This window comes from Nyctereutes procyonoides, unplaced genomic scaffold (assembly GCF_905146905.1).
Source record: "Nyctereutes procyonoides isolate TBG_1078 unplaced genomic scaffold, NYPRO_anot_genome, whole genome shotgun sequence".
NCBI classification, from domain to species: Eukaryota; Metazoa; Chordata; class Mammalia; order Carnivora; family Canidae; genus Nyctereutes; species Nyctereutes procyonoides.
Genome location: NW_026575082.1, coordinates 13,071,651 through 13,095,601, shown reverse-complemented (window position 1 = coordinate 13,095,601; position 23,951 = coordinate 13,071,651). Strand labels below are relative to the sequence as shown.

Genomic DNA, 23,951 nt, shown 5'->3' with positions numbered 1-23,951 from the left:
CCTCTGACTTAGGGGCCTAACCTCCTACAGAAACTGGGAGATGGTGCAAGCTCCCATGAAAGTTTACATTTCGAAGAGATGGCTCCCAGGTCCTTGAGAAAAGGCCTCCCTCAATCCATGAAGCCAACAAAAGGCTTAACTAGTCTTCAAAAGCATATAAAGAGGAGAAAGTGCTCAGAATTACACATTTTCGTAGAGTAAATGTTGTGAGAAAAAGGAGAGGACAGGAATCTCTTATTTTTAACAGGAAGACTTAAGCCTCTTGTTTTTAATTTGCATTTGTCCTTACAGTTGTTGCATTGACCTTGTGTTTTTTCATTTACTATTAAGGCAGTTAGCCACAAACTGATTGTCACAACTGTCACTCAAAATTTTATGGAAAACAATGTGTCATTAATATGCTTTCAATTCTCTTTCTCTTTGCGTTCATTACGTGTTTATCATTGTGTTTACTATCTTGAACTGGTGTTACCGGATGTTTGGAAATAGTATCCACCAAACCCGCTTATTAGAATGACAAAGTATAGAAAATAGCAAATCTTTGTAGACGGTAGGATAATTACAGAGTACTCTGCTGTATTTCATATGAGTCATGTCTTATTCTAACAGCAGCGATTTAAATCGTGCTGTGTGTCCCTGTCTGGTGAATATGTACATTAATGTATATGATGATACTGCTCTAAAGCTATACTAACATCACACTAGATCCTATAACATATTAATCATAGTTATTTTAAATTTCCTCTATGATCGTTTTTACATGATGCATCATGTCTGAGTCTGGTTCTGTTCATTGCATTGTCTCTAGACAGTGGGTTATTTTTTTCCTTTGGGTGTGTGTTTGTGGGTGTGTATGTTTCACAATTTTTATTAAATACCAAACTTTGTGTGTGCTACAGTAGAGATGGAAGGAAATAGCATTTATGTCTGGAAACAGGCATGCCTCTTTTTTTTTTTTAAGATTTTATTTATTTATGAAAGACACACACAGAGGCAGAGACACAGGCAGAGGGAGAAGCAGGCTTCACGCAGAGTGTGTGGATGCTCAACCGCTGAGCCCCCCAGGCATCCCCAGGCACACCCCTTCTGCTATGCAATTAGTGTGGGCTGCAGGGTCTCTCTAGCCAGGATTTGAACTGAGTTTGGATGTCGTTGCTAAGATTGTCTTCAGTTTGGTCCTGGGTTAAATTCCTGGGTTTATCTTGTGTTTAGGATTGGAGGCCTGATTGCTGGATGATTTTTTTTCCGTGTTTTTGCTCTACCCATAGCCTTCAGCTTTGCTATGCAAAGCATGACCTCAGAGGGGGCCTTTCTGCCTCCTTGGTGCTGGCAAGCCTGGGCTGAGAACAAGGGGTAGTGTTCTCTCTCTAGAGGCTGGAGATCTCTTGTGGTCTGGGCCCAGGAGAGTTTCAGGCCAGTCTCCAAGTGGAAGAGGCTCTTTTCCTGTTCCCTTACACAGTCACATGCGTCTTCACCTCTGCTACAAGAGTGGGGTCTGCTGCCTTGTCTCAGTGGCCAGTGCCTTTTGATTCTTGGGAGAGAAGAATCAGGTGTGGCTTTTTGCCTTTTCTGCTGTGGCAGTCGTCTTCCTGTCGCAGACCCATGCCCCTGAGGATGCCCTGCCCTGTCTTCCTCTTGGGGCCCCAGCGAACCTCTGCAGTGAAGCCTGAGTGAGTTTGAACTCCTCCCGTGTCTATGGCTCCCAGGGTTCTGAGTCCTTGTGCTGCTCACACTTGGCCTTTGCTACTTGTCTGAACAGAACTAGTCCTCCTCTGAGTTCTGCCCCGGGCAAGTCAGTGTTTCTGTCTGTCTGTCTCTTCTTGGAGGTACTTCTCTTTCCTTAGATTTCAGGCTGGGTGGCTGGCTGGCAACTGCAGCTCTCTGATGGGTTCCGGAGTTTGTGTCTTGTCCAGGTTTTCCTGCTAGAGTGGAACAGCCCTCTTTCTGGCTTTCTCCATCACAGTGGAAGCTGGGGGTTGTGGGATTCCTTGGGATACCCATCTCCTCTGTGTTCCTGAGCTCTATCAGGCCCAGGAAGTTTCCTGCTGCCAACCCTGCGTGCCCAGTCCTGTGGCAGGTATTTCCTGAGAAGGCATCATGCTGTTTTCTAGATGCAGAGTGAGGCTCTGAGGAGTGTGTTGCAGCTGAGCCCTGGGGTTGCTCTTGCTTTTCCTCACTTCCTCCCAAGCCTTCTGCTACCTGGCTGCTTTCCCCCTCTGCATCCATAACAGGAATTTGTGAGGCTGTGAGTTATACCTCCCCGTGACTACTGACAAAGGGATTTGTTCTTTCTTTGACAGATTTGACAAAGATTTCTGTTCTTTCTTTCCCTCCTCCCCTCCTCTCCCTTCCTTCCTTATTATAATTTGCACAGGAGAAGGAGTAAGATCCTGATATAGTGGTATATGCAACATACTGATGTACTTTTCATGTTGGAAATCCCATTATCATTTTTTTCTGCTCTTTCATTGACCAGATGAGTTTCTCATTGACAGCTTGATCTATGAACTTAAGCAACAGGAAGGAGTTCTCAGGGATAACTACTCATAATTGGTGGTGTAATTCCCTTTATAACTCAATACATTGACATCCTGGATTTGAAATATGTAAATCAGACAGTTCTGAGTTTGAGTCCTATGAAATTCTTCTCCAGGAAGCATTTCCTGTTTCTCCCAAACTGTTGTACACAATCCAGGCCTCCCAGAGTGCTTGGTGAAACTCTTTCATACTACCAGCTGTATTGTATTGATGTTTTTCTATTTACAGGAGTCTCCGCTGCTAACTGTAGTTACCTTTGCGTGCTTAGCACATCGACCAGTGTCTGGAAATGCAAGTGCTCAAAAGTCTGATCAGTTCCTGGTTCTTGCACATCTTATATCCAGTGTTCCATCCACCAGGTTATTGTAGGAGTAGGGACACAGCATCTAATGGCAACTTATCAATGAAGAACATAACTGTCCTGCAAAGGTGGAAATGTTTAACTGCCATATAATCTGTTCGGTCAGGCTACAGTACAGTTAGCGCGGGGCTCATTGGTGATGCCAGGGGTGGGTGGGTCTGCAAATGGATACCCTCAGGCTTAGACAGTCCATGCTTTCTGGGGACAGCAGATCAGGATAACAGAAGGCTGGGTGGGCAACATGACATGTAGCATTAAATTGATCAACCCAGTGGAGGGAAAGAAGCAAAATGATGCAGCCTAGTTCAGAGTCAGGAAGCTGCAGTTTCCATCCCAGCCCTGCCCTGAACTGGCTGTGGTCTCAGAGAAGGCAGGTTATTTTTTGGGAATTTTATTTTTTATTGCGTAAGTGAACAGAATTATAGAAATGATCTCAAATATCACTTCTAACACTATCGGGGTGGCTATTCCCCATGAAATTATCTGCTATCTAATTATGTTGGAAAATAATTCAGACAGAAGGATTTTAGCAACAGAAACAAATTTTGTTTACGTCCATTTCTGAGTCATTCTCCAACATGCCAACATTAGGGTCAGGCAACTAAATATAAAACTGGGCTTTGGAAATAGGCATATGGCTTCAGGCAGTTTAGCTCATCGTTTTGGGCTTCAATTTCTTCATTTTAAAGGTGAGTTTTATGAGACTTTCTACTTTATTGAGCTGTTGTGGAGATAAATAGAATATGTGCTTATTAAAGAATCTAGAACATGGTGTGCATCCAGTTGGTATGCGCTGCCATTTTCTTTGCCATCATATCACCACCACCAGCACCACCACCAGCAGCAGCAGCCTCCTCTAACTTTGCTGGGAAACCAAATCATGGCCATCTTGTTCTTAGCCACTGTGTTGGAATCCAAGCTGCTGTTTTATCAGCTCTAAAATGTTACTGGATCCCAGGTAGAGCAGCAATTCTGTCCCTTGACTTATATCTCCTTATCAGTATTTGGAAGTGAGCATTCCAGGACACCAGTATATGCATTAAGCCCATCAAGGGTATTTAAAAGTTCTGGCTTACCAGACTTATACAGACCAATCCCCTGAGTTTTAAAAATATTCACCTATGATCCTATATTTGTGATGCATTCTTCATCTTCAAGGGGAATTTACCTCGTTGCCACAGTGAAAGCCTGTCATTGCAGGATGTGTTGGCAGTTACTGTTCTAAGTTGTCTCAGCAGGCATCGCCTTTGAGGTCATTGATGGGCCACTCTTGCCATGTGTGTCATCACGACCACAGAGAGGTGCAGATGCAGACAGCGCTCCATTTGCCGTATGCAGTTTATCTTCATTTCACTTTGACCACTAGAAAAATGTACCAAAAGTGGAAGCTGTTGTTTTTCTTAAAATTATTGCCAGATAAAATATATAAGTAAAAGAGCCCTTGTTAGGGAGAACACAATTGTGTTACTAGTCTCAAGTGAAATATGAATCATCTTGGGCCAGTTTTAGATTATGTGTGTTGCTGGTTTTTACCCATTTGGGTAGACAATGATCAGGAATAGAAACAATACCGTCTTAGATGTTACGATTCTAGAAGGCGAGGACACACACACACACACCACAACCACTTGGGACTGCAGTGAGTTCTGATTTCTTGTATCTTTCATAAAATGTCTTCCTGAACTTACGAATTTGCCTTTTTAAATCGGATCCTTACATTTTTCAGATTTCTAATTTTCTGATTGCCCACCAGCTATTTTCTGCCTGGCCTCAGCTACTTCCATGGAATATGTTGCATCATATTTATAGTCGAGTTCCAGACCTTCGACTCTGCCTTGATCATTAATGTCGGGGCATTTTCCCAGTTCTGGGAACTGCTTGTGTTCTGAATTCAATTCCCTTATTCTGGCCTTTAGGATGCTTGGTTTGTTCATTTATTTTTTGCTCACCCTGTATATGAGAACCCACTCCCTAATCTAGCATGGCATACTTTAGGTACAGAATAATTGTTTGTTGAATGGCCTACACTCTACTGCACACAGTGAGACACATAACACATGTTTTGGATGTTTACACCTGCATCAGGCTCTCTGCTCGGTGGGGAGCCTGCTTCCCCCTCTCCCTCTGCCTTCTGCTTCTCCTGCTTGTGCTCTCTCTGTCTCATAAATAATAAAATCCTCAAACAAACAGACATATTTAATTAGGAAGTTTTTCCCACTGAAATACATCCAGAGCCAGTAGTCAATGTGTTTTGCCAGCTAATCAAGTTGCAAAGCATTCATCCCACCAGAAATTTCCATTGGACTCTTACCATCAGTATCCTCCACAGCTCCAGCCTCAGGAAACCACTAATCAGCTTTCTGTCACCGCAGGTTGGACTTTATGGTTGTGGAATTACTTACATTATGTGCTCTTTCTGCCCCACTTCTTTTGCCAACCACGGTGTGGGGGTTTCATCCATGCTGCAGCAGGAATCAGTAGTGTCTTCCTTTTTATCACCGTCTGTTTATCCATCCACCTGCTGATGCAAATTTGAGTTATTTCCAGTTTTTGGCCCCTATGAGTAAAGGTGCTGTGAACATTTACATATAGTCCTTTCATGGACACATGTTTTCGGTTCTTTTGGGTAAATATTAGAGAGTGGAGTTGCTAGATCATATGTTAAGTAAATGTTTACATTTCATATTCAAACTGATTTCCAAAGTGGTTGCATCTTTCTGTGTTCTTCATCAGTGGTATATGAGAGTTCTTGTTATGCCATATTCTCTCCAACACTTGTTGTAGCCAGTTTTTAAAATGAAAATGAAACTTTTGGCTATTCTACTAGGGGTAAAGTGGTATATTCTGTAGGGGAGGATCCTTGAAAGCATGTAAATATCCATTCCTTATAAAACTTTTAATTTAGCCATTTATTTTATATCAGTATGGACTCATTATATTCTGTTTTATTCAATGAATGGAATGCATTGCTTTAAAGATACAATATTTCAGTGTATCAGTTTCTCTATATATGGCCACAGTGCAGGGTAGTTGGTTCTCTGACTGGCCTAGAATATAGGCAAAGCTCTTTAGTTCTCACAACTAGATATGACTCTAATGCCTATGAGCCTTTGTCTTAACCTGTTTGCTTTTATAGAGTTCCTTTTGAGGGACGCCTGGGTGGCACAGCGGTTAAGCGTCTGACTTCAGCTCAGGTCGTGATCCTGGAGTCCCGGGATCAAGTCCCTCATCAGGCTCCCTGCATGGAGACTGCTTCTCCCTCTGCCTGTGTCTCTGCCTCTCTCTCTCTGTGTCTCTCATGAATAAATAAATAGAATCTTAAAAAAAGGAAACCCAAATAAAATAACAAGTAGTTGAAAGTTGTGTCTAAAGGCATTCTGACAGTCAATTCTTTAAACCCCCCAGAATGCTATGCCAGTTTCAACTTAATTAAATCATTAGAAACTAGTTCACACTCATGGTGACACTCTAAGTTTATTTACTGCCTACAATTTTCTTTTAAAATGCGCCTCAAAATCCCTGGTCCTGGGCCAAACTTCTGATCTTTTTAGATACCTCACAAACTCCTTCCTCTCATTTCTATTCTTCAACCTCTTTAGGTATCCCAGTGCCTCTGTGTTCATCAAGGCAACTGCCTCCCACTTGCCTTCCCTGTCTGGCCTGTTCACCGCATGGTTTATAATGTTACCCACTGGCTTGCCGGTCCATGAGTTCCCTTGACCAAGTCTCTATACTTCTATGGTGAAATATTTACTTCCTCTGCTCTGTTCTTAGGTTCCTGAATTGTGCTGAAGAAAATTGAGACCTTGTTCAGATCCTCCAAAATTCATGTTTTATGAAATCAGCAGGGATTCAGTACTGACTGAGAAGGATTTGGAATGAATACAGTCCCTTAAGCAAAGCTGTGTTCTAGAAACTAAAAATTGTCAACACTTGGTGTTTGTATATTGATACACTTTGAAGTCCATTCTAGGCCCTCCTTTTTTATCACTTTATAATATACTCTCTCCCTAGGATCTATTCTTGCCTTTAGCTACCATTTTTTTTAGCCGTGTTTTAGAGTTCCTGAATAAACATGGTAACACTTTCATGTTGAGCATAACATATTTATTTTCTTTTGTTTTTTCTTTTTATTTATTTATTTTTAAATTTTACTGAAATTCAGTTAATTAACATATAATGTTTCGGAGGTAGAGTTTAGTGATTCATCAGTTTTATATAATACCCAGTGCTCATGGCATCACATGCCTTCCTTAATACCCCTCACCCAGTTACCCCATCCTTCCACTCCCCCCTTCCAGTGACCCTCAGTTTGTTTCCTATGATTAAGAGTCTCTTATGGTTTGTCTCCCTCTCTGATTTCATCTTGTTTTATTTTTTCTCTTTTCCCCTATGATCCTGTTTTGTTTTTTAAATTCCACATATGAGTGAGATCATATGATAATTGCCTTTATCTGATTGACTTATTTTGCTTAGCATAATATCCTCTAGTTCTATCCACATTACTGCAAATGGCAAGATTTCATTTTTTTTTTGATGGCCGAGTAGTAGTCCATTGTGTGTATGTATGTGTGTGTGTGTGTGTGTGTGTGTGTACACAAACCACATTTTCTTTATCCATTCATCTGTTGATGGACATCTGGGCTCTTTCCATAGTTTGGCTGTTGTGGACATTGCTGCTATAAACATTGGGGTACAGGTGTCCCTTCAGATCACTACATTTGTATGTTTGGGGTAAATACTCAGTAGTGGAACTGCTGAGTCATAGAGTAGTTCTATTTTCCATTTTCTGAGAAACCTCCATACTGTTTTCAAAAGTGACTGCACCAGCTTGCATTCCCACCAACAGTGTTAGAGGGTTCCCCTTTCTCCACATCCTTGCCAACATCTGTCGTTTCCTGACTTGTTTATTTTAACCATTCTGACTGGTATGAGATGATATCTCACTGTTGGTTTTGATTTGTTTTTCCCTGATGCCAAGTGATGTTGAGCATTTTTCATGTTCCTGTTGGCCATTTGTATGTCTTTTTGGAGAAATGTCTATTTATGTCTTCTGCCCATTTCCTGATTGGATTATTTGTTCTTGGGGTGTTGAGTTTGATAAGTTCTTTGTGGATTTTGGATATTAGCCCTTTATCTGATATGTCATTTGCAAATATCTTCTCCTATTCTGTTGATTCCCTTTTGGTTTTGTCGATAAAGCCTTTTCTTTTGCAAAAGCTTTTTAGCCTGATGAAGTCCCAGTGGTTCATTTTTGCTTTTAATTCCTTTGCCTTTGGAGATGTGTCTGTCAAGAAGTTGCTGAGACTGAGGTCAAAGATGTTGCTGCCTGTGTTCTTGCCTAGGATTTTGATGGATTCCTGTCTCACATTTAGGTCTTTTATCCATTTTGAGTATATTTTTGTGTATGATGTGAGGAAATTGTCCAGTTTCATTCTTCTGCATCTAGCTGTCCAATTTTCCCAACACCATTTGTTGAAGAGACTTATCTTTTTCTATTGGATATTCTTTCCTCCTTTGTCAAATATTTGATCATAGACTTGAGGGCTCATTTCTGAGTTCTCTGTTCTGTTCCATTGATCTGTGTGTCTGTTTTTATGCCAGTACCACACTGTCTTGATACTTACAGCTTTGTAATAGAGCTTGAATTCCGGAATTGTGATGCCACTCATTTTGGTTTTCTTTTTTAACATTCTTTGGGCTATTTGGGGTCTTTTCTGGTTCCACACAAATTTTAGGATTATTTTTTCCAACTCTGTGAAATAAGTTGGTGGTATTTTGATAGGAATTGTATTGAATGTGTAGATTGCTCTAGGTAGCAGAGAGATTTTTAACAATATTTGTTTTTCCAATTCATGAACATGGAATGTTTTATTTCTTTATGTTTTCCTCAGTTTCTTTCATGAATGTTCTATAGTTTTCTGACTACAGATGCTTTCCTTCTTTGATTCGATTTATTCCTAGGTATATTATGGTTTTGGTTGTAATTATAAATGAGATTGACTCCTTAATTTCTCTCTCTTCTGTCTCATTGTTAGTGTATAGAAATGAAGCTGATTTCTGTGCATTGATTTTATATCCTGCCACTTTGCTGCATTCCTGTATGAGTTATAACAATTTTGGGGTGGAGTCTTTTTTTGGGTTTCATTTTAGAGTATCATGTTGTCTGCAAAGAGTGGAGAGTTTGACTTCTTTGCAGATTCAGGTGCCTTTCACATCTTTGTGTTGACTGATTGCTGGCGCTAGGACTTCTAGTACTGTGTTGAACAACAGTGGTGATAGTGGACATCCCTGCATGTTCCTGACCTTAGGGGAAAAGCTCTCTGTTTCTTCCCATCAAGAATTATATTCGCCATGGGCTTTTCATACATGGTTTTTATGATATTGAGGTATATTTCCTCTATCCCTACACTGTGAAGAGTTTTGATCAAGAAAGGTTGCTATAGTTTGTCAGATGCTTTTTCTGCATCTATTGAGAAGATCATATGGTCCTTGTACTTTCTTTTATTAATGTAGTACATCACATTGATTGATTTGTGGATATTGACCCACTCTTGCATCCCAGGAATCAATCCCACTTGGTTGTGGTGAGTAATCCTTTTAATGTACTGTTGGATCCCACTCTCTAATATTTTGGTGAGAATTTTTGCATCCATGTTCATCAGGGATATTGATCTGTAATTCTCCTTTTTTGGTGGGGTCTTTGGAGCATGACATATTTAGAGCTTCAGATCATATCCTGCATCTGAACTCTAGACTTGTATATTCAAGTGCTTATTGGATAACTATCTGGATGTCTCAAAAGTAATTAAACTTCAACAAATATAAACCTAAACCCAGGATCTTTTCCTCTCTCCAAAACAGAATCTTTTTTTTTTATCCAACCCATTGGGTAGGCCAGAAAATTGTATATCATTTTTGGCTTCTGTCTCTCATTTCTGTCATATATATAATGTGTTGCTATAATCGTGTGTATTTTACTTCCTGAATAATTCTTACAAATCTGAGCTAACATCAAGACTTGGATGCTCAATCAGTGGAGCTATCCAGTCGCCCCTGGAATTGTATCTTTATTTTCACCTTGCACAGCACTTGATAGTATGTACAAGTGCTAAGTGTATCATGAATTTTATTTCCTACATGTAATTCAGCAGTGATCAAAAACTTTAATCCAAAAGAATTCAGTTTTTTATTTCAATTTCTTAGTTCTACTCTGGACATTCTGATGGCTTACTAGTTAATCTCACTGTATCTACAATGTTCTTTCTTCTCATCTGTTTATGTCTTAATAGCCAGAGGTGTATTTTAAAATTGCAGATATGATGATCTCATTCTTCTCTTTGGAAAACAAAAAGATGAGATCTATAATGGCTTTTGATTTATTTTAGAATAAATTAGAAAGCGGTTAACATGGTTAATAGAAACTTTCAAAGTTTGGTACCAACCTACCGTCAGCCTTATGATCTTCTGCTTTGAATGCTCTTTCTATATGATAATGTATTTCTAAATTATCTTTCCTATGTGTGGTGGGCTGCTTGTACTTTGTTGAAAAGAGAAAAAAGGAAAAGCAGCAAATAATATGAATAAATAATTACTTTATTGATAATGTATTTCATAAAATAAAAGGAATTTAGACATGAAAGTGTTCCAGATTATCACCTAAATTCAAATAAATGTGGATATCTAAGTTAATAAGTTTGAATAATAGATATGATTTCTGAAATAGGAGATATGATTTCAAATTTAGTTAGAAGATAGAGTTTTAAAATATCTTTTTTAAGATATTTTATCTTATGTTCAACATTTGTCCAAAGGGGAATTTTCACTGGGAGATGAAGTAGGTTTACATGTTTGTAGAAGGAGAGAGACAGACAGGCTATTTCCATTTCAACCATTATATTCTTAGTGATGACTGTGAGATTGGAAAGGAAAAAAAACTAAAGAGAATCTGTTGTTTCTCGCAGTGCATGTACTGGAACAAATGTGAATTTCCTCCTCAATAGAGGCAGGCTAATTGCATCTAAGGGGAAGAGACTCTGCCCAAGAAGAGGATGCTGTTGGTCTTATTGTGCTTGATGAAGAACAGGAAAGGGTGATCGCAATGAAAAGGATAGGTTGGTGCTGATTTGGCAATAACTTCTACGTCTGTGGAGGCTGCAGCCTCCGTGCCCTCTTCGGTGACCTCCACAAAGGACTTGTGCCTGACTTTAGACACCACAAGATCCTGCCTCCCTGTCATGCCTGAGAAGTTGGCACTCTTTGTGTTGAAGGCATCCACCATTCCCAGGGCTTTCAGCGTGGCCTTGAGCTCATAACTCTCTTCTACTTTGAACCGGGGTAAGTGTAAATCCACCTGCCCATTGCTCATATTCTGTGAGCTCGTCCACTCTATTAGTTTCTCAGCAGTGAGTTGATCTTCAAGCTGCAGCAGTGGAAAAAGGGAATAGCTGACATGATTCTCAAGGATATTAAGCACGATTTAACATTAGATTGAATTGTAGAAAACTTTTATTTAAACAGTAAATGTAAATGCAGAAGATTCAGTTTATCACATCTTGTCTGAGCAGTCAAAAATAACAGTCGTGAATATATATTATACAGTCGAAAAACATACTATGTATTCAGGACTGTGTTATATTTATGTACATATATGCATAAATATCTATACATGTATATATATGGATATGTATGTGTATATATACATAACAGAATTATTAAATAGTTATTTTGTAAGAGATGAACTATGTATCTCTGTTTTTTATACTCTACATAGTTCCAGACCTCCAGACCTTCCATATGTATGATATGCTTCATTTTCAAATAGACTTCTCTTGTTACTATCCTTGTGTACATAATTTTGTATACTCTAATTGAAATAATTTTTATAGTGTAGGTACAACTTTTATTCCTTTTTCTTGCTTTACTTATTTGTAAACATTTCTCATATAGGTATATATTTCTCTAATCAAGTTTAAATTATTACACAGTATCTAAATTGATATTCAACGTATATATCTTTACTTAATTAATATTTTTAAGCATTCACTACGTGTCAGCCCCAAGTTAAACTATTGATAATACAAAGATGCACCAAAATTTTCAATGTCTTGAGCCACTTCTATCTAAAAGCCTTTGCCTTGTTTGGATTGCTTACCTTAGTTAAAGTCCCAGGACTGGGAGTCCTTATGTCATTGATAAGGGGAATTGCTGAGCTGAAGTCTGACATATTATGGCCCTTCACGTGTGTTGTCATGTTACCTTCCCTGAGGATCTCCAAATCCCAGTGTTAGCATGATAGCTATTTTGTGTGCAGCAAGTTCCCTGTGGCTTCAACAGCACGGCAAGCTATTGGAGTCATTGGAAAGCTGCCATGTTTGGAATGTCCTCAATGTGCCAGATACTCTTCTAGATATTTCTAAGTATTACCTTCACTATAACAATTTTAAGAGGAAAATTATAATCCCCCCACATCTTAATTTTATTTATTTATTTTTGATTCTGAGCAATGAGGCTCCCAAAGGACTTTTGAGCTCCTAGGGATTGAATACTTCCAAATTGAAAAGTAAGCATCAAAATAAATCTCTTGGTCCATTGTCTACAAAACCACTGTGATTTGATATTTAAAATGTACCTTTCATTATGTTAATTTACTTGTTTTGTTTATGAGTGAGCTTACAAATATTTCTATGTGTCACCTTCATATGAGTGTTCATTTCCTTGTCTTCTAATGAATAGACTGGAATATATTAGAAGTTCTTATGGTTGCAAAATATTAATGTGTGTGCCTAAGTATGTTTCTTTTGAACTGACATTCCATAGTTTCATCAGAATATTAATGGGACCCTTGATGTTGAGATTTTCTATATATTCCATATGACACTGTGTTATTTAGGATATTTACTTTTTGGAACACACAGAATACCAGATTCTACTTAAAAAGTTCTTTTTTAGGCTGTATGCAGAGAAGTACTCTGTACTTGAACTCAGTCAGCCACCACCACCAATCTGTGAGCATTGCTTCAATGAACAGCCCATATAAGGATTGTACTACTAGGAAATCAGGCAATAGTAGAAAGAATTGGAGACATAAGATTTTACCTTCTGCAGACCATCTACTTCGTGTGGCAGCAGCAACATCATGCTTAGATCTTTGCCTTTGTATGGTATTTCTAGGATCTTGGCTTGCAAGTCCTCCAGTGAGGTGAAATTAAAAACGTTAGATTGTCTCATCATCTGCACAGGTTTGCTTGTGTCCTGCAGTAATTAACGTGGCAGACAAATGCCAAGTGAGGCATTAGTTAAAAAGAAGATAATACTATTGAGATACCAAACACATCCTCTTTCTAAGGGATGATATGTGAAATTTGTGAATTGGAAGCAAGAGTTTCTTCAAGTATTTTTATCTAAAGTAAAAAAATAAAACAGGAAGAAAATACAACCATGACAAATTCATTTTTTCCCTGCCATTGCATGTGCTATTAGATATGAGTTTAAATTTAACATTCCATGTATGAGTGTGTTACATATTATAAAGAAATTACAATACCTTGTCCAGCCAGAATTCTTTCTCCACTGTGTTTTTTGTATCAAATTTGGTGTCCCACTGTCCTTTAAAATAGACTGCGTTCACCAGAACCAGAATGGTATGGTTAAGAGAGTCTTTGGGAAACATATCCTTGATTTTTTCTGCAAAAGGAAAAAAAAATCAAAGGTCTTCTGTGAAAGTACAAGTGGTTTGTCTGGAAGATGCTTTGAAAGTTACAGTGGATCATTCGGGCAAGTCACTACTTTAGGGACTGTGAGCAATAATTTTTGAGTTGCAGCTTTCCTTGTGATGCCAGCCTGATGGAGTTATCCTTGCTGGAGATACCCCATCTTGTTATGGGAAAGGTGTTCAGATTCATTGTCTTTGGGTGACTTCAGTCATCTCACACGGAATATGGATTTCAGCTACTCTTGAAGCACCTCCATTCCTAGCTTCCTTCCCTCCCTGAATTCTTCCAACCACACCCCCCATTCTTCATTCCTCCCACCCTTTCTATTTTTTCAATGTTGGGCTTAATACTCTGAAGAAATAGGGCTTGATTGTTCTTGAGGACAAATGGCATGAACTCTATAACCCGAAACACATGCCCTGTGCTGTCAGATATTACTGTCTGGGGTGTCTTCTTCTCTATTCTGCACTTTGAGAATTTAAAGGATGTGAACCCAAGATGGGGTTGGAGCAGAGACTTGGGATCCATGAAGGTACTGTCGTCTGTGATCATGAGCAAACACCAATTGCCAGCTGTATTTCATTGTAATTATCTTTCTGTCATACAGAAATTCCTTTTGTTGCTTTTCACCTTTACCTGGACCATTCCATCATCTGCAATGCTCTCCTCCAGCCTCTCTGCAAAGCCATCACCCCCACCCCACTGGCACCCCAGATGCTGTCAAGAACAGATTTCACACACAGCAGGGACTCAAAAAGAGTGATTTTTATGGGCAATCTCTCATACTTTACCATTAGTTTGGCTTTCCACCCAGGAATTTATCATCTTACGACTTTCTTCTGCAGCATTGTTAAAATCAACAGATTCCACACTGGCTAGGTAAAATTTCTTAATGTTATCCATGTATTCCTTTGACGGAGAAGGAAGAAAGGAGGAATTAAGAGTAATTCATCAGTAATTACGTATTCCCAAGTTAGTTATCTTCAGTCTTGACAAAATACAGTACAGGAATCTAGGCCCTGAGAAATCTACTTTTTCTTGCCCATGCGTATTTTATACAGTTCACATGTGGGTAATTTGAAATGCAAGTACAGGCTGGCACAACAGTGAGGTCTTTGAAAGGCAATAACTTCTGGACATAGGCTGGGTCAGAAGAGGCTCTGGGTTGCAAACTGCAAAGCATGATGCTCCAAAGGAGATGGTGTGTTTCTGGGACTCCTAAGCAGTACTATCAAACCTTAGGGTTCTTGCTTTTGCTTATATCTTCCATTCTGGGCATTCAGTGTACCCCTGGTACTTCTTCAACTTCCCTTAGAACTCACCAAGCCTGCACTCTCATCAGTATCCCATTAGTCATACATTTCATGGGTCATTGTCCACCAAAATTTACACTATGTGACTGAATGGTATCAGATCATTGGGGCATCTCATGACTTCCTTTGCTACTGAATCTCTTTTGGGTTGATGACATGATCCCTAAAACCGGACTTTATATTGGTGGGTTGTCAAGTTCTAGGATATTTCATTTAAGGACCTGGGATTCAGGTTAAAGGTATAACAAGCCAAGTGAAACTTACTTGAAGAAATTGATATTTTTTTTCTCCATAGAGCTTGTTGGCCATATTCAGTTCATATACATCAGTGGGTTTCTTTAATTCGGTCAGAAGCTTTTGAAATTGGTGGTGTATATTTTCCGTCTTTTCAACCTTCAAATATTAAAAAGTAAGCTCATTGCATTCTCTGTCAATGTAAATATGAATACTAGCCCCATGTAAACTGTTAGACCCAAAGCTATACTTTGATAGTCCTGCAGGTGACATTTATTGTTATTCCTTGATTTTAGGTGGATTTACTTAAATATTCTTTAAGATCCTTATAATTCAGTCTCCTTCAGGAAATTTCTTTCTGCTCTGAGTAAGTAATCCAAAATTTTCACTTATGAACTATAGATGTAGCACCATTCCACCATTGGATTATCTTCTAATTGGTACAAATGGGTTAGGTAAAAACTCCCCAGCTAAATTTAGGCTTCTTAAGGGCTAGAGGCACATTTCATTTTAATAGCTATCAGTCATATAATAATGTTGAATTTGTTTATTTCAGTTATATTATGACATGGAGCCCTTTACACTACTAGATTGTATTTCTTCTAAGACCTGTTGACTATGATCAATGGCTCTTCACTCATGATAGTCATACTCTCTCTCTTTTTTTTAAATTTATTTATTCATGAGTGACACACAGAGAGAGGCAGAGACATAGGCAGAGGGAGAAGCAGGCTCCTTGCAGGGAACCCCCTGTGGGAATTGATCCCAGGACCCAGGGAGCCAAAGGCAGATGCTCAACCACTGAACCACCCAGGTGCCCTATGGTGGTCATATTCTAAGTGTAGGAATAGTATGTGCCTGGTAAGGGCTTTACATTTGTATCTCTCTTTATCCCTATTCAGATGAAAACAAGAAACTCAGAATTAAATAGACTTTCCAAAGAGACGCAGGTGGCACAGCCAAATTTTGAACCTAGGCCTGTCTGAATCCAGAACCTTCTACTTGCTAGCCAAGAGTTTTGGACCTTAAGTTTATAAACTCTGTATCTCATCTAATCATTTCCCAAAATATGCTTGGAGGCATGCTTATTCCTGTTTAGTCCATTAATGAATTAATTAAAATTATATTATTTTAGCAAAAGTATTGTGATTACTGTAATTATTGTTACTCTGCAATAGTAATGCATAAAATTTATCAGTTTCCAGTAATCGAGGCACTGTTGTAATGTTTTCCATCTGTTTATATGCATTGAAGCAGATTATTTTATTACTCCCAGCTTCCTGGGATGAGGTCATGGTGCCTTAGAACAGTTGTGTCTTGCTCATGTTCCCCATTGGTTAACAGCAGAGCAGGAATTTGAAGCTCTTTTGGCACAGTGCTGATCTCCCCTCAGGAGACAAAAGTATGAAATAAATAAGAATGTAATATGAAACGAGATGCAACTCTGTCCAGTCTCTTTTACCTAAGAATTTCCCTAAAAACGGACTTTTCACAGTTTATCTGAAATGCCTAGCTTAAAATATGAGCCTCCTGGATATGCGATTCTCCTTCTAGACTCAAGTGCTCTGTGACTCACATGATCTGTTGTAGCTCTTCCTGTTGTGCTCTCTGTGGCTTCATTAAAGTGAAGGACCTGGAAGAGACAGGAAGCGGGATAAGAAACCTACTCAAAAGATCTGGAAATAAATTAAGAAAAAAGTAAAAGAAAGAAAGAACCCAAATCCAAACAAAACAAAACTCCCAACCCCAAACGCAAACCCAAATCCAAACCAAACCAAACCACTAAACAAAGGAAAAAGAGAATAGAAAACTTCATTGCAAGCATTTGCTCCTTGAAAAGCCACAGCAAAGGCACTTCAGAGAATCCTGTGTCATTATTCATTGATGAGAAAACATGAAATGTTTTGCATGAATTTAAGTCAGCATGTCACTTCTGCCATTACTCTTCCCTTTAAGCCTTGCCTCTGTTTGTTGTGCAATTGTGGGAGTTCATCTGGGCTATCAGAGGAAATCTAGGTCCAGGGAAGTGAATGGAGCAGAGCCCTGGGGAGGGCATGTGCCCCCCCCCCCAAAGCTCTGTGCTCACCCAGTCATGGGAATGCTTGCTCAGCCTCCTGTGCTACACAGCCAGATCTGGGGCCATCTGCACACAAGCCAACAGAGAAATCAATCTAAGCTGGTGACCTGTGTAGGAAGTAGACACCTACCTTCCCAATTTCAAGTGCAGTATTTTCTTTGGCACCTAGGTAGGTCATGGCTAATGCTGATGAGATGGAGAGAGGCGAGAAGAAGATGTTGTCACCCTTTTTTGATGTTTTGAACTGTTGGAACAGATCAAATGCAAAGCGGGTGTTTGCTGCACTGAGTGAATTCATGGCAACCTTGGTGCGATCTGGAACTCCTAGGAAAGGATCAGATTCATTTCATGACTTTCCTGAAGGAAAGATTAGTTTGTAATGAAATTATTTCTTAAAAGAAATACTTATATTTGGGTTGTGGGATTCTGGCAACTAAAATTTTTCTTCCTTCTACTTTTCAAACCTCTTTCAGTGTATATGTGTAAATTTCATAACTAGACGACTATCAAAATTACTATTTAAAAAAACTTTTGTGAAAAAGTACTAAGACATCTTTATCTTTCATTGCTCACTGGCACTCCTAGGCCTAGGTAGAAAGTGCTTTATTACTGATATCAACACAAAGATTCAGACAGCTCCCATTTAGGCACCTCTCTGCCTTTTCCTTCAGGGTTCTCTGGGTACCAGAGACTCTCTCCCCAACCACACAGATGCCCAAGGGAGCATTTGTTTAATCAGAAGTAAATAAGTTAGATGAACGATAAATCAGCTGAAGAAGATGTTCTAGTTTTACCCCAGCAGAATAAGTAAAACCCAGTCACACAGAATGAGATCGATGCAGGATAGAAAACACACCATTACCATATGTTCAGAAATGATTCCTGTTATTAAGCTGGAGCAGTACTTACCTGTGTTCCTGGAGGAAGCAGAGGTGGGCAGGGAGCCTTGTCAGCCTATGTGTGGTGAACGGTGAGCTCCAGAATATATAGCACTCTCCTGCCACCTTCTATTACTCGTTGTAGTCGGTATTTCAAGTAAATCCACTTTTGATTTCTTAACCAGGCTAACCATCATGTATATCAACTCAAAATATTTATGGGAATAAAGCATGATCATTCCATTACTGTACTTCCTTTTCCCCTGCAGCAAAACACTGCGGGCCTGTGGTCATTGGCTCTTATGAAATGCATGTAGGTGTCTTTCCAATACCAATGAGGATGGAGTTGCAATTCCAACTTCCTGACATGCCCCTGAAACATTTATCCGGAAACAACCCTTAAAAAATGTCTTCTCTTAGATGTGGCTGTCTTTAAGGCCCATTTCACACATAAACCATAACAAAGTTTATATTTTCTATCTTTAGTTCTTTTTTTTTTTTTTTTTTAAATTTTTTTTTTGTTTTATTTATTTATGATAGGCACACAGTGAGAGAGAGAGAGGCAGAGACATAGGCAGAGGGAGAAGCAGGCTCCATACACCGGGAGCCCGACGTGGGATTCGATCCCGGGTCTCCAGGATCGTGCCCTGGGCCAAAGGCAGGCGCCAAACCGCTGCGCCACCCAGGGATCCCTCTATCTTTAGTTCTGAAAGGTCTTGTTCAACCTGTCAATTTCCTTAGTAATTATTCTGTATAACCAGGAAAATTGCTCGAGTTCTGTCTAAAGCACTACTGACAAGGGTCCCAGCAATATGTAGAGAACAAGAATCTGTTGCCTTCTCCTAAAGGCTATGCCTTGATAGCTGTTCTCCTTGTTACCACCCTTGCCCCCTTGCAGCCAGTCCCAAATTTTCCCTGTGTTTTAAGGACAGTGGGAAGTTCATTTATCTTGCAGTGTTAACATGCTCACAAGGGGAAGAACAATGGATAAAAACAGACCATAGGGTGTGGAAGCATTCTAGTTTTTTATATAAATATGAATCAAAAATAAATTGTCTGAGCTCCAGAATCATGACATTTCTCTGTCGCTTGCCCATTAGCATACCAGCTTCATATTCATGGACTGGATGCCATAGTCAACTACCCGTAAGAAAAATGAGACAAAGGTGTTCTTTGAATGCCGTGTTTAATTCTGCTATCACGGGATCCTTATCCCCTTCATGTGCATGGTGTTCCCACAGGTAGAATCATATCAAAAACTTGATTTTTACAGAGTGGGGATAGGTATTCACCCTTTTACTCCTTAGCAGTTTATTAAGGCGGATCCCTTTGTTATCTCCATTGCACAGATGACAGAAGTGAAGCACAGAGCTGTTGAATAAAAGCTCAGGTTTCTACAGGTGGTGAATTGCCCAGGTGAGATATCAGGCGAATAAGCTGACTCAGAAACCTGCATGTGTATCCATTCCCCATATATGTTACATACACTCCTTGTGTTTAAATGAAAATAATTTTTTTCTTCTGCGCTCTCAAAAGAGATAATGTCCTTCTACAAAATCAGAAGGGGTGAGATACAGTCAAATACTACTGTCACCAGGAGACAACGCTGGTCTTTCAGATGCCGTTTTAGGGCTCCATCCTGGGACAGCCAAGAACAGTGAGTGAAGTACAACATAAGGGTAATTTCCTCGGGGTGTGAGGCTCAAGAAAGAATCAAATCATGCCCTACTTTCCCTTCCCCCAGACGGTTCTATCAAGCTGGGATTTAGTAGAAATGAAGAGAGAGGGTGGGAAAAGAGGCAGATAAAGGAAAGTGTTTTCTCCACAGAGTACACTGTACCCTGAGGCATGGCTATGGGAGGGGGTGGTGGTGTTGTGGGGTATCTAGCCCAAAATCTGGCCTGCCTTGGGGGTAAGTGGATGTTTGTACCATAGATAAACTTTTTATTTGAGAAGTAATTCACATACTGTAAGGCTCACTTTTAAAAAACATAGTAGTCACTAGTTATAAATACATCAACAAAGTTGTGCAGCCATCACTGTGACTTAATTCCAGAACAATTTCATCACCTACCCCCAAAGAGACCCCTGTATAGATAGCTCTCCCTTACTGCAGTCTCTGGAAACCACTAATCTACTTTTCTCAATGAGTTTGTCTGTTCCAGATATTTCATATAGATGGACTTGCATGATATGTGGCCTTTTGTATCAAGTTCCTTTCAATTAGCCTGGTTTGTCCATGCTGTATCATGTAGTGGTGCTTTATTTCTTTATATGACTAACGAATGTTCTGTCATATGTTACTACCACCTTGTGTAATCCATTCATGTGTGAACTGCACATTTGGGTTTTGTTTGCTCTTTGGCTATTGTGAATAATGCTGACATGACCTTTCACATAGAAATTTTAGTGCAGATGTATGTTTTAATCTCTCAGGTCTATATACCTGGGAGTAAAATCAGTGTGTCATATGGTAAGTCTATGTTTGATTTTTGAGCTCCAGACTGTTTCCCAGTGGCCATGCCATTTTATACTTCTACCACAATATGATGGGTTATGTGTGGGAGTTCTGATTTTCAGCACACCTCTCTAGCACTTGTTCCATAGTGGGTCCTTTCTAATACTTGCCATGGATAGGGTCTTGGTCTTTTGTCTTAGCACATCATGAATTCACAGGAAGATTCATCTACAGCAGGGTCCTAGAAGCACAGAGGGTGGAGATAGGAGGTAGAGGGTGAATGGGATTTTTGTTCCTAAAACTGAAAGTTTTTTTTCTGGCAGATGTCCCCACTCTCCCCTCCACCATTGCCCTCCAGGTTATGCTGCTCTTAGGTCTCCTCTGTCCCTCTGTGTGTGGTGAATCCCTGAATGGGATTGTTATATAACAGATCTCCGAGTTGAGACTGGGTAGGGGTAAGGGAGAAAGCCGACTGTTGGGGCTTTGATGAAGGAATAGGTCCAAAGGTAGAAGAAAATGATGAGAAAAAGACCCACGGCGAAAAATCACAAACATGAGGAATAGGAGCTTCTCAGTGAAGGTGGTGTCACAGGCCATTGTCACCAGATAGAAGTGAGGGTTCCTGAAGCAGGAGTAGGAGGAGTTTCTTTGGGCTCCAAAGAGAAGGATCTGACCCCGTAAGACAGAGGTAAGATGCTCAGCATGGGTGTGGAGGGAAGAAATTTGGTGACAAAGTGGCATAAATTGGCCTTTAAGGGAACTTCTGACTAAGGCTGAAATCTCCTAAGACTAAGTGACTAAGACTTGTCATACAGAAGTAGAGTCTAAGGACAAGAGACTAATTATAAGGACCAAGAGTGCGCTTACATTTAGAGAGAGCTTGGGCTCAATTGAGAAATCATTTCATACTTGTCTTCTGTTCCCGAAAAGTGTTCCTATAATTGACAGGATTATGATATCCTGATTTCATACAGTGTCATAAAAGACTCAGCCATTTTCAGAACTTTCTGCATGTGATTCCTTGCCAACTTGTGTCTTTGCGTATTTTCTAAATGATGCACCAACATCATTGGTGACAGGAGTCCAGAAGCCCAATAAAACTTAGGAGGAACATACACCTTTGGGAACTATCCTGCTATTTCTAATGCCTTTATAGGTTGGTTAGGAAATACGTCCTTGGTTTTCCTGAACCTTACTTCCTTGTGAAGGGTGTGATTGTTAAGTTGCACATCCTAGGGGAATTTTACTTCTTCTTCCTGCTTATGAAGCATGTGGTGTATCTGTTTACAGGGAAACTGGTTAGTGGAGAACAATGAGCATCCAATGACTGCCAAACACTGCCAAACACTGTATTCCCTGCAGATACAGATACAGCTATGTATACATTGAATAACATCAGACTAGGATTAATTAGCTTTGTAAAAAAAATTTCACAGAGGAGAACTCATTCCAGTAAGATTTATAAAGGTATCAATTAGGGAATGGTCTCTTGTGTAAGTATATCATGGAAGACAGATTTACAGTAGCTCCACCCTTTCCCCCATTCCCACACCTCCAGCACCAGCCAGTACAGTCATCCTACTTTCAACTAAATCCAGCACTGTTCTTTGTTGTTCTCTTATAACTCCCTCCCTGATTTGTGTGGGCATTCCTGTTCTTTGCCAAGAAACCCCAGTGTAGGCTCTTGCCTTTCCTATTCCTCTTTGCTTTATGTGAAATAATGGTTGTTCCCCATGACTGCATGTCACTAGATCTTTTCTCAGAGGCAGCTTTTCACTCCCCATCTTCATACTATGAAGTGAGGAAACGTTTTCTCTTTCTTTTATTTCCACTGCTTTTTCTAGCCATTGTTTTTTTTTCCTGTCTCAATGCCCTATTTTTAGTTTTCAACCATGAGGGTATGTCACCACATGCCCAACTACCATATTGTGTGTTACTCCTTACTATTCATTAAGTCTTCAGTTACCTATTCACCTTTTTGTGGTTTTAGCTCTTCATCCTAAATCCTCCCAGTATTCCCGGTGACTTCAAAACTTCCATTTCATAGTCAACAAATGGAATATATTTCTATTTTATTTTACATATGTTTTAATTGAATCTCCTTTCTGAAAATCTTCTCATGTCTTTTGCCCTTTTGATCATTGGATTCATGATGTTTCTTATCTACTTGAATATGTTTTTTATATAAAGTAATATTGATGTTGATGCTGTCTCTGGAGTACCAATGGGGAGAAAAAATTCTAGAGGGGTGAAAAAACTCGAGTACATGTGATGTAGGTTTGCTGGGGATTTTATTTTGCTTTTCCAGCTCTACCCTTCACTCTTTCAACCTCCTGTGGGCTGCAGGAAGCTGAGTTGTAAGGTGACATAATCAGTGTCTTGTCATCTGACAGACACTTGCATTGGGCCAGTGGGAGGCAACAAGTCTTCCAGCTTCTTCTCAGCTCCATTGCCAGGGAATGGCTGCATTTCTTTACCAAAAGCCACAGATACTATTGGACAGCCTTTTTTGCAGCTCTACCTGTTTTCTGGGTTTTGGTAACCATTCCTCCCCTTACTATTTAGATCTAGGAATGGCAGTGTCTCCCCATGGTTGCTCACCTTGTGCTATTCACCATTCTTTCTTGGTTTCTCTTAGCCCTGACCATGCATTGTATAGTTTCTTTATCAGACTTTACTGAATTATCCATTCTGACTGTGTCATTTGTTTTCTGCTAGGCCCTTCACTAATAGAGTAAGTAAATTGCTTTAGGAAAAATATCCTCAGATGGAATTCTGGTATCAGGTTAAACATATATTGAGAAGCACACGCTAAGAGGACATGGGGCACTGGCCTATGGCATATAGTAGCATCAAGTTATCACTGATGGAGGCAAGACACAAAGTGCAGGCAGAAGAAAAGGTGTTGGGATATCAGGTAGCCATGGTGCTTAGTTGATGTAGCAGCAACTGGTTATAAAGATTGTGGGATCAGCTGCTTACTCATGATGAGCTTTGGAACACAAGGAGAAATATTTTTTTCTGTGTACCAAGTCTAGCAGTAACCAGCTGAAATCTGAAAAAGATTTTCCATGGATCTTGACAAGTAAATACTGGAAAATAGAATACATTTGCAGTGATAAGATACATCACCTTTCTAGGAAAATGCAATTAAAACAACAGTGAGATTAACACCAGTAATAATAGTTAGGATTGGTGTGATGTGAAAGAAGAGATTATTGATGAGATGTTGGTGAAAATGTTAGTACAACCACTTTGGGAATATTTGGTGGTATGTGCTTCAAATTCAGCAGTTCTGTGTTTAAATATATATATCTTAGGTGTACTAGCATGCTGTGCTTAAGGAGAGTTAATGACCATACAATTGGCAATGGCAA

The 23,951-nt window shown here is 39.6% G+C and overlaps 1 protein-coding gene across 2 annotated transcripts; it reads right to left on the bottom strand.

Annotated features, from left to right (window-relative positions):
- Positions 1 to 10,705: 10,705 nt before the first annotated feature.
- Positions 10,706 to 17,536, bottom strand: LOC129514574 (serpin B4-like). Of its 2 annotated transcripts, none has more exons than XM_055333249.1 (7): positions 17,369 to 17,536; positions 16,738 to 16,794; positions 15,192 to 15,320; positions 14,406 to 14,523; positions 13,446 to 13,585; positions 12,998 to 13,153; positions 10,706 to 11,321 (listed from the first exon to the last, which is right to left on the bottom strand). In XM_055333249.1, the coding sequence occupies exons 1-7, from the start codon at positions 17,534 to 17,536 to the stop codon at positions 10,920 to 10,922; spliced, it is 1,170 nt and encodes a 389-aa protein (XP_055189224.1). In that variant the 3' UTR covers positions 10,706 to 10,919. The 2 variants fall into 2 exon arrangements, with proteins under 2 accessions (XP_055189224.1, XP_055189226.1); XM_055333251.1 differs by having other exon boundaries at positions 12,998 to 13,090.
- Between the last annotated feature and the right edge of the window lie 6,415 nt (positions 17,537 to 23,951).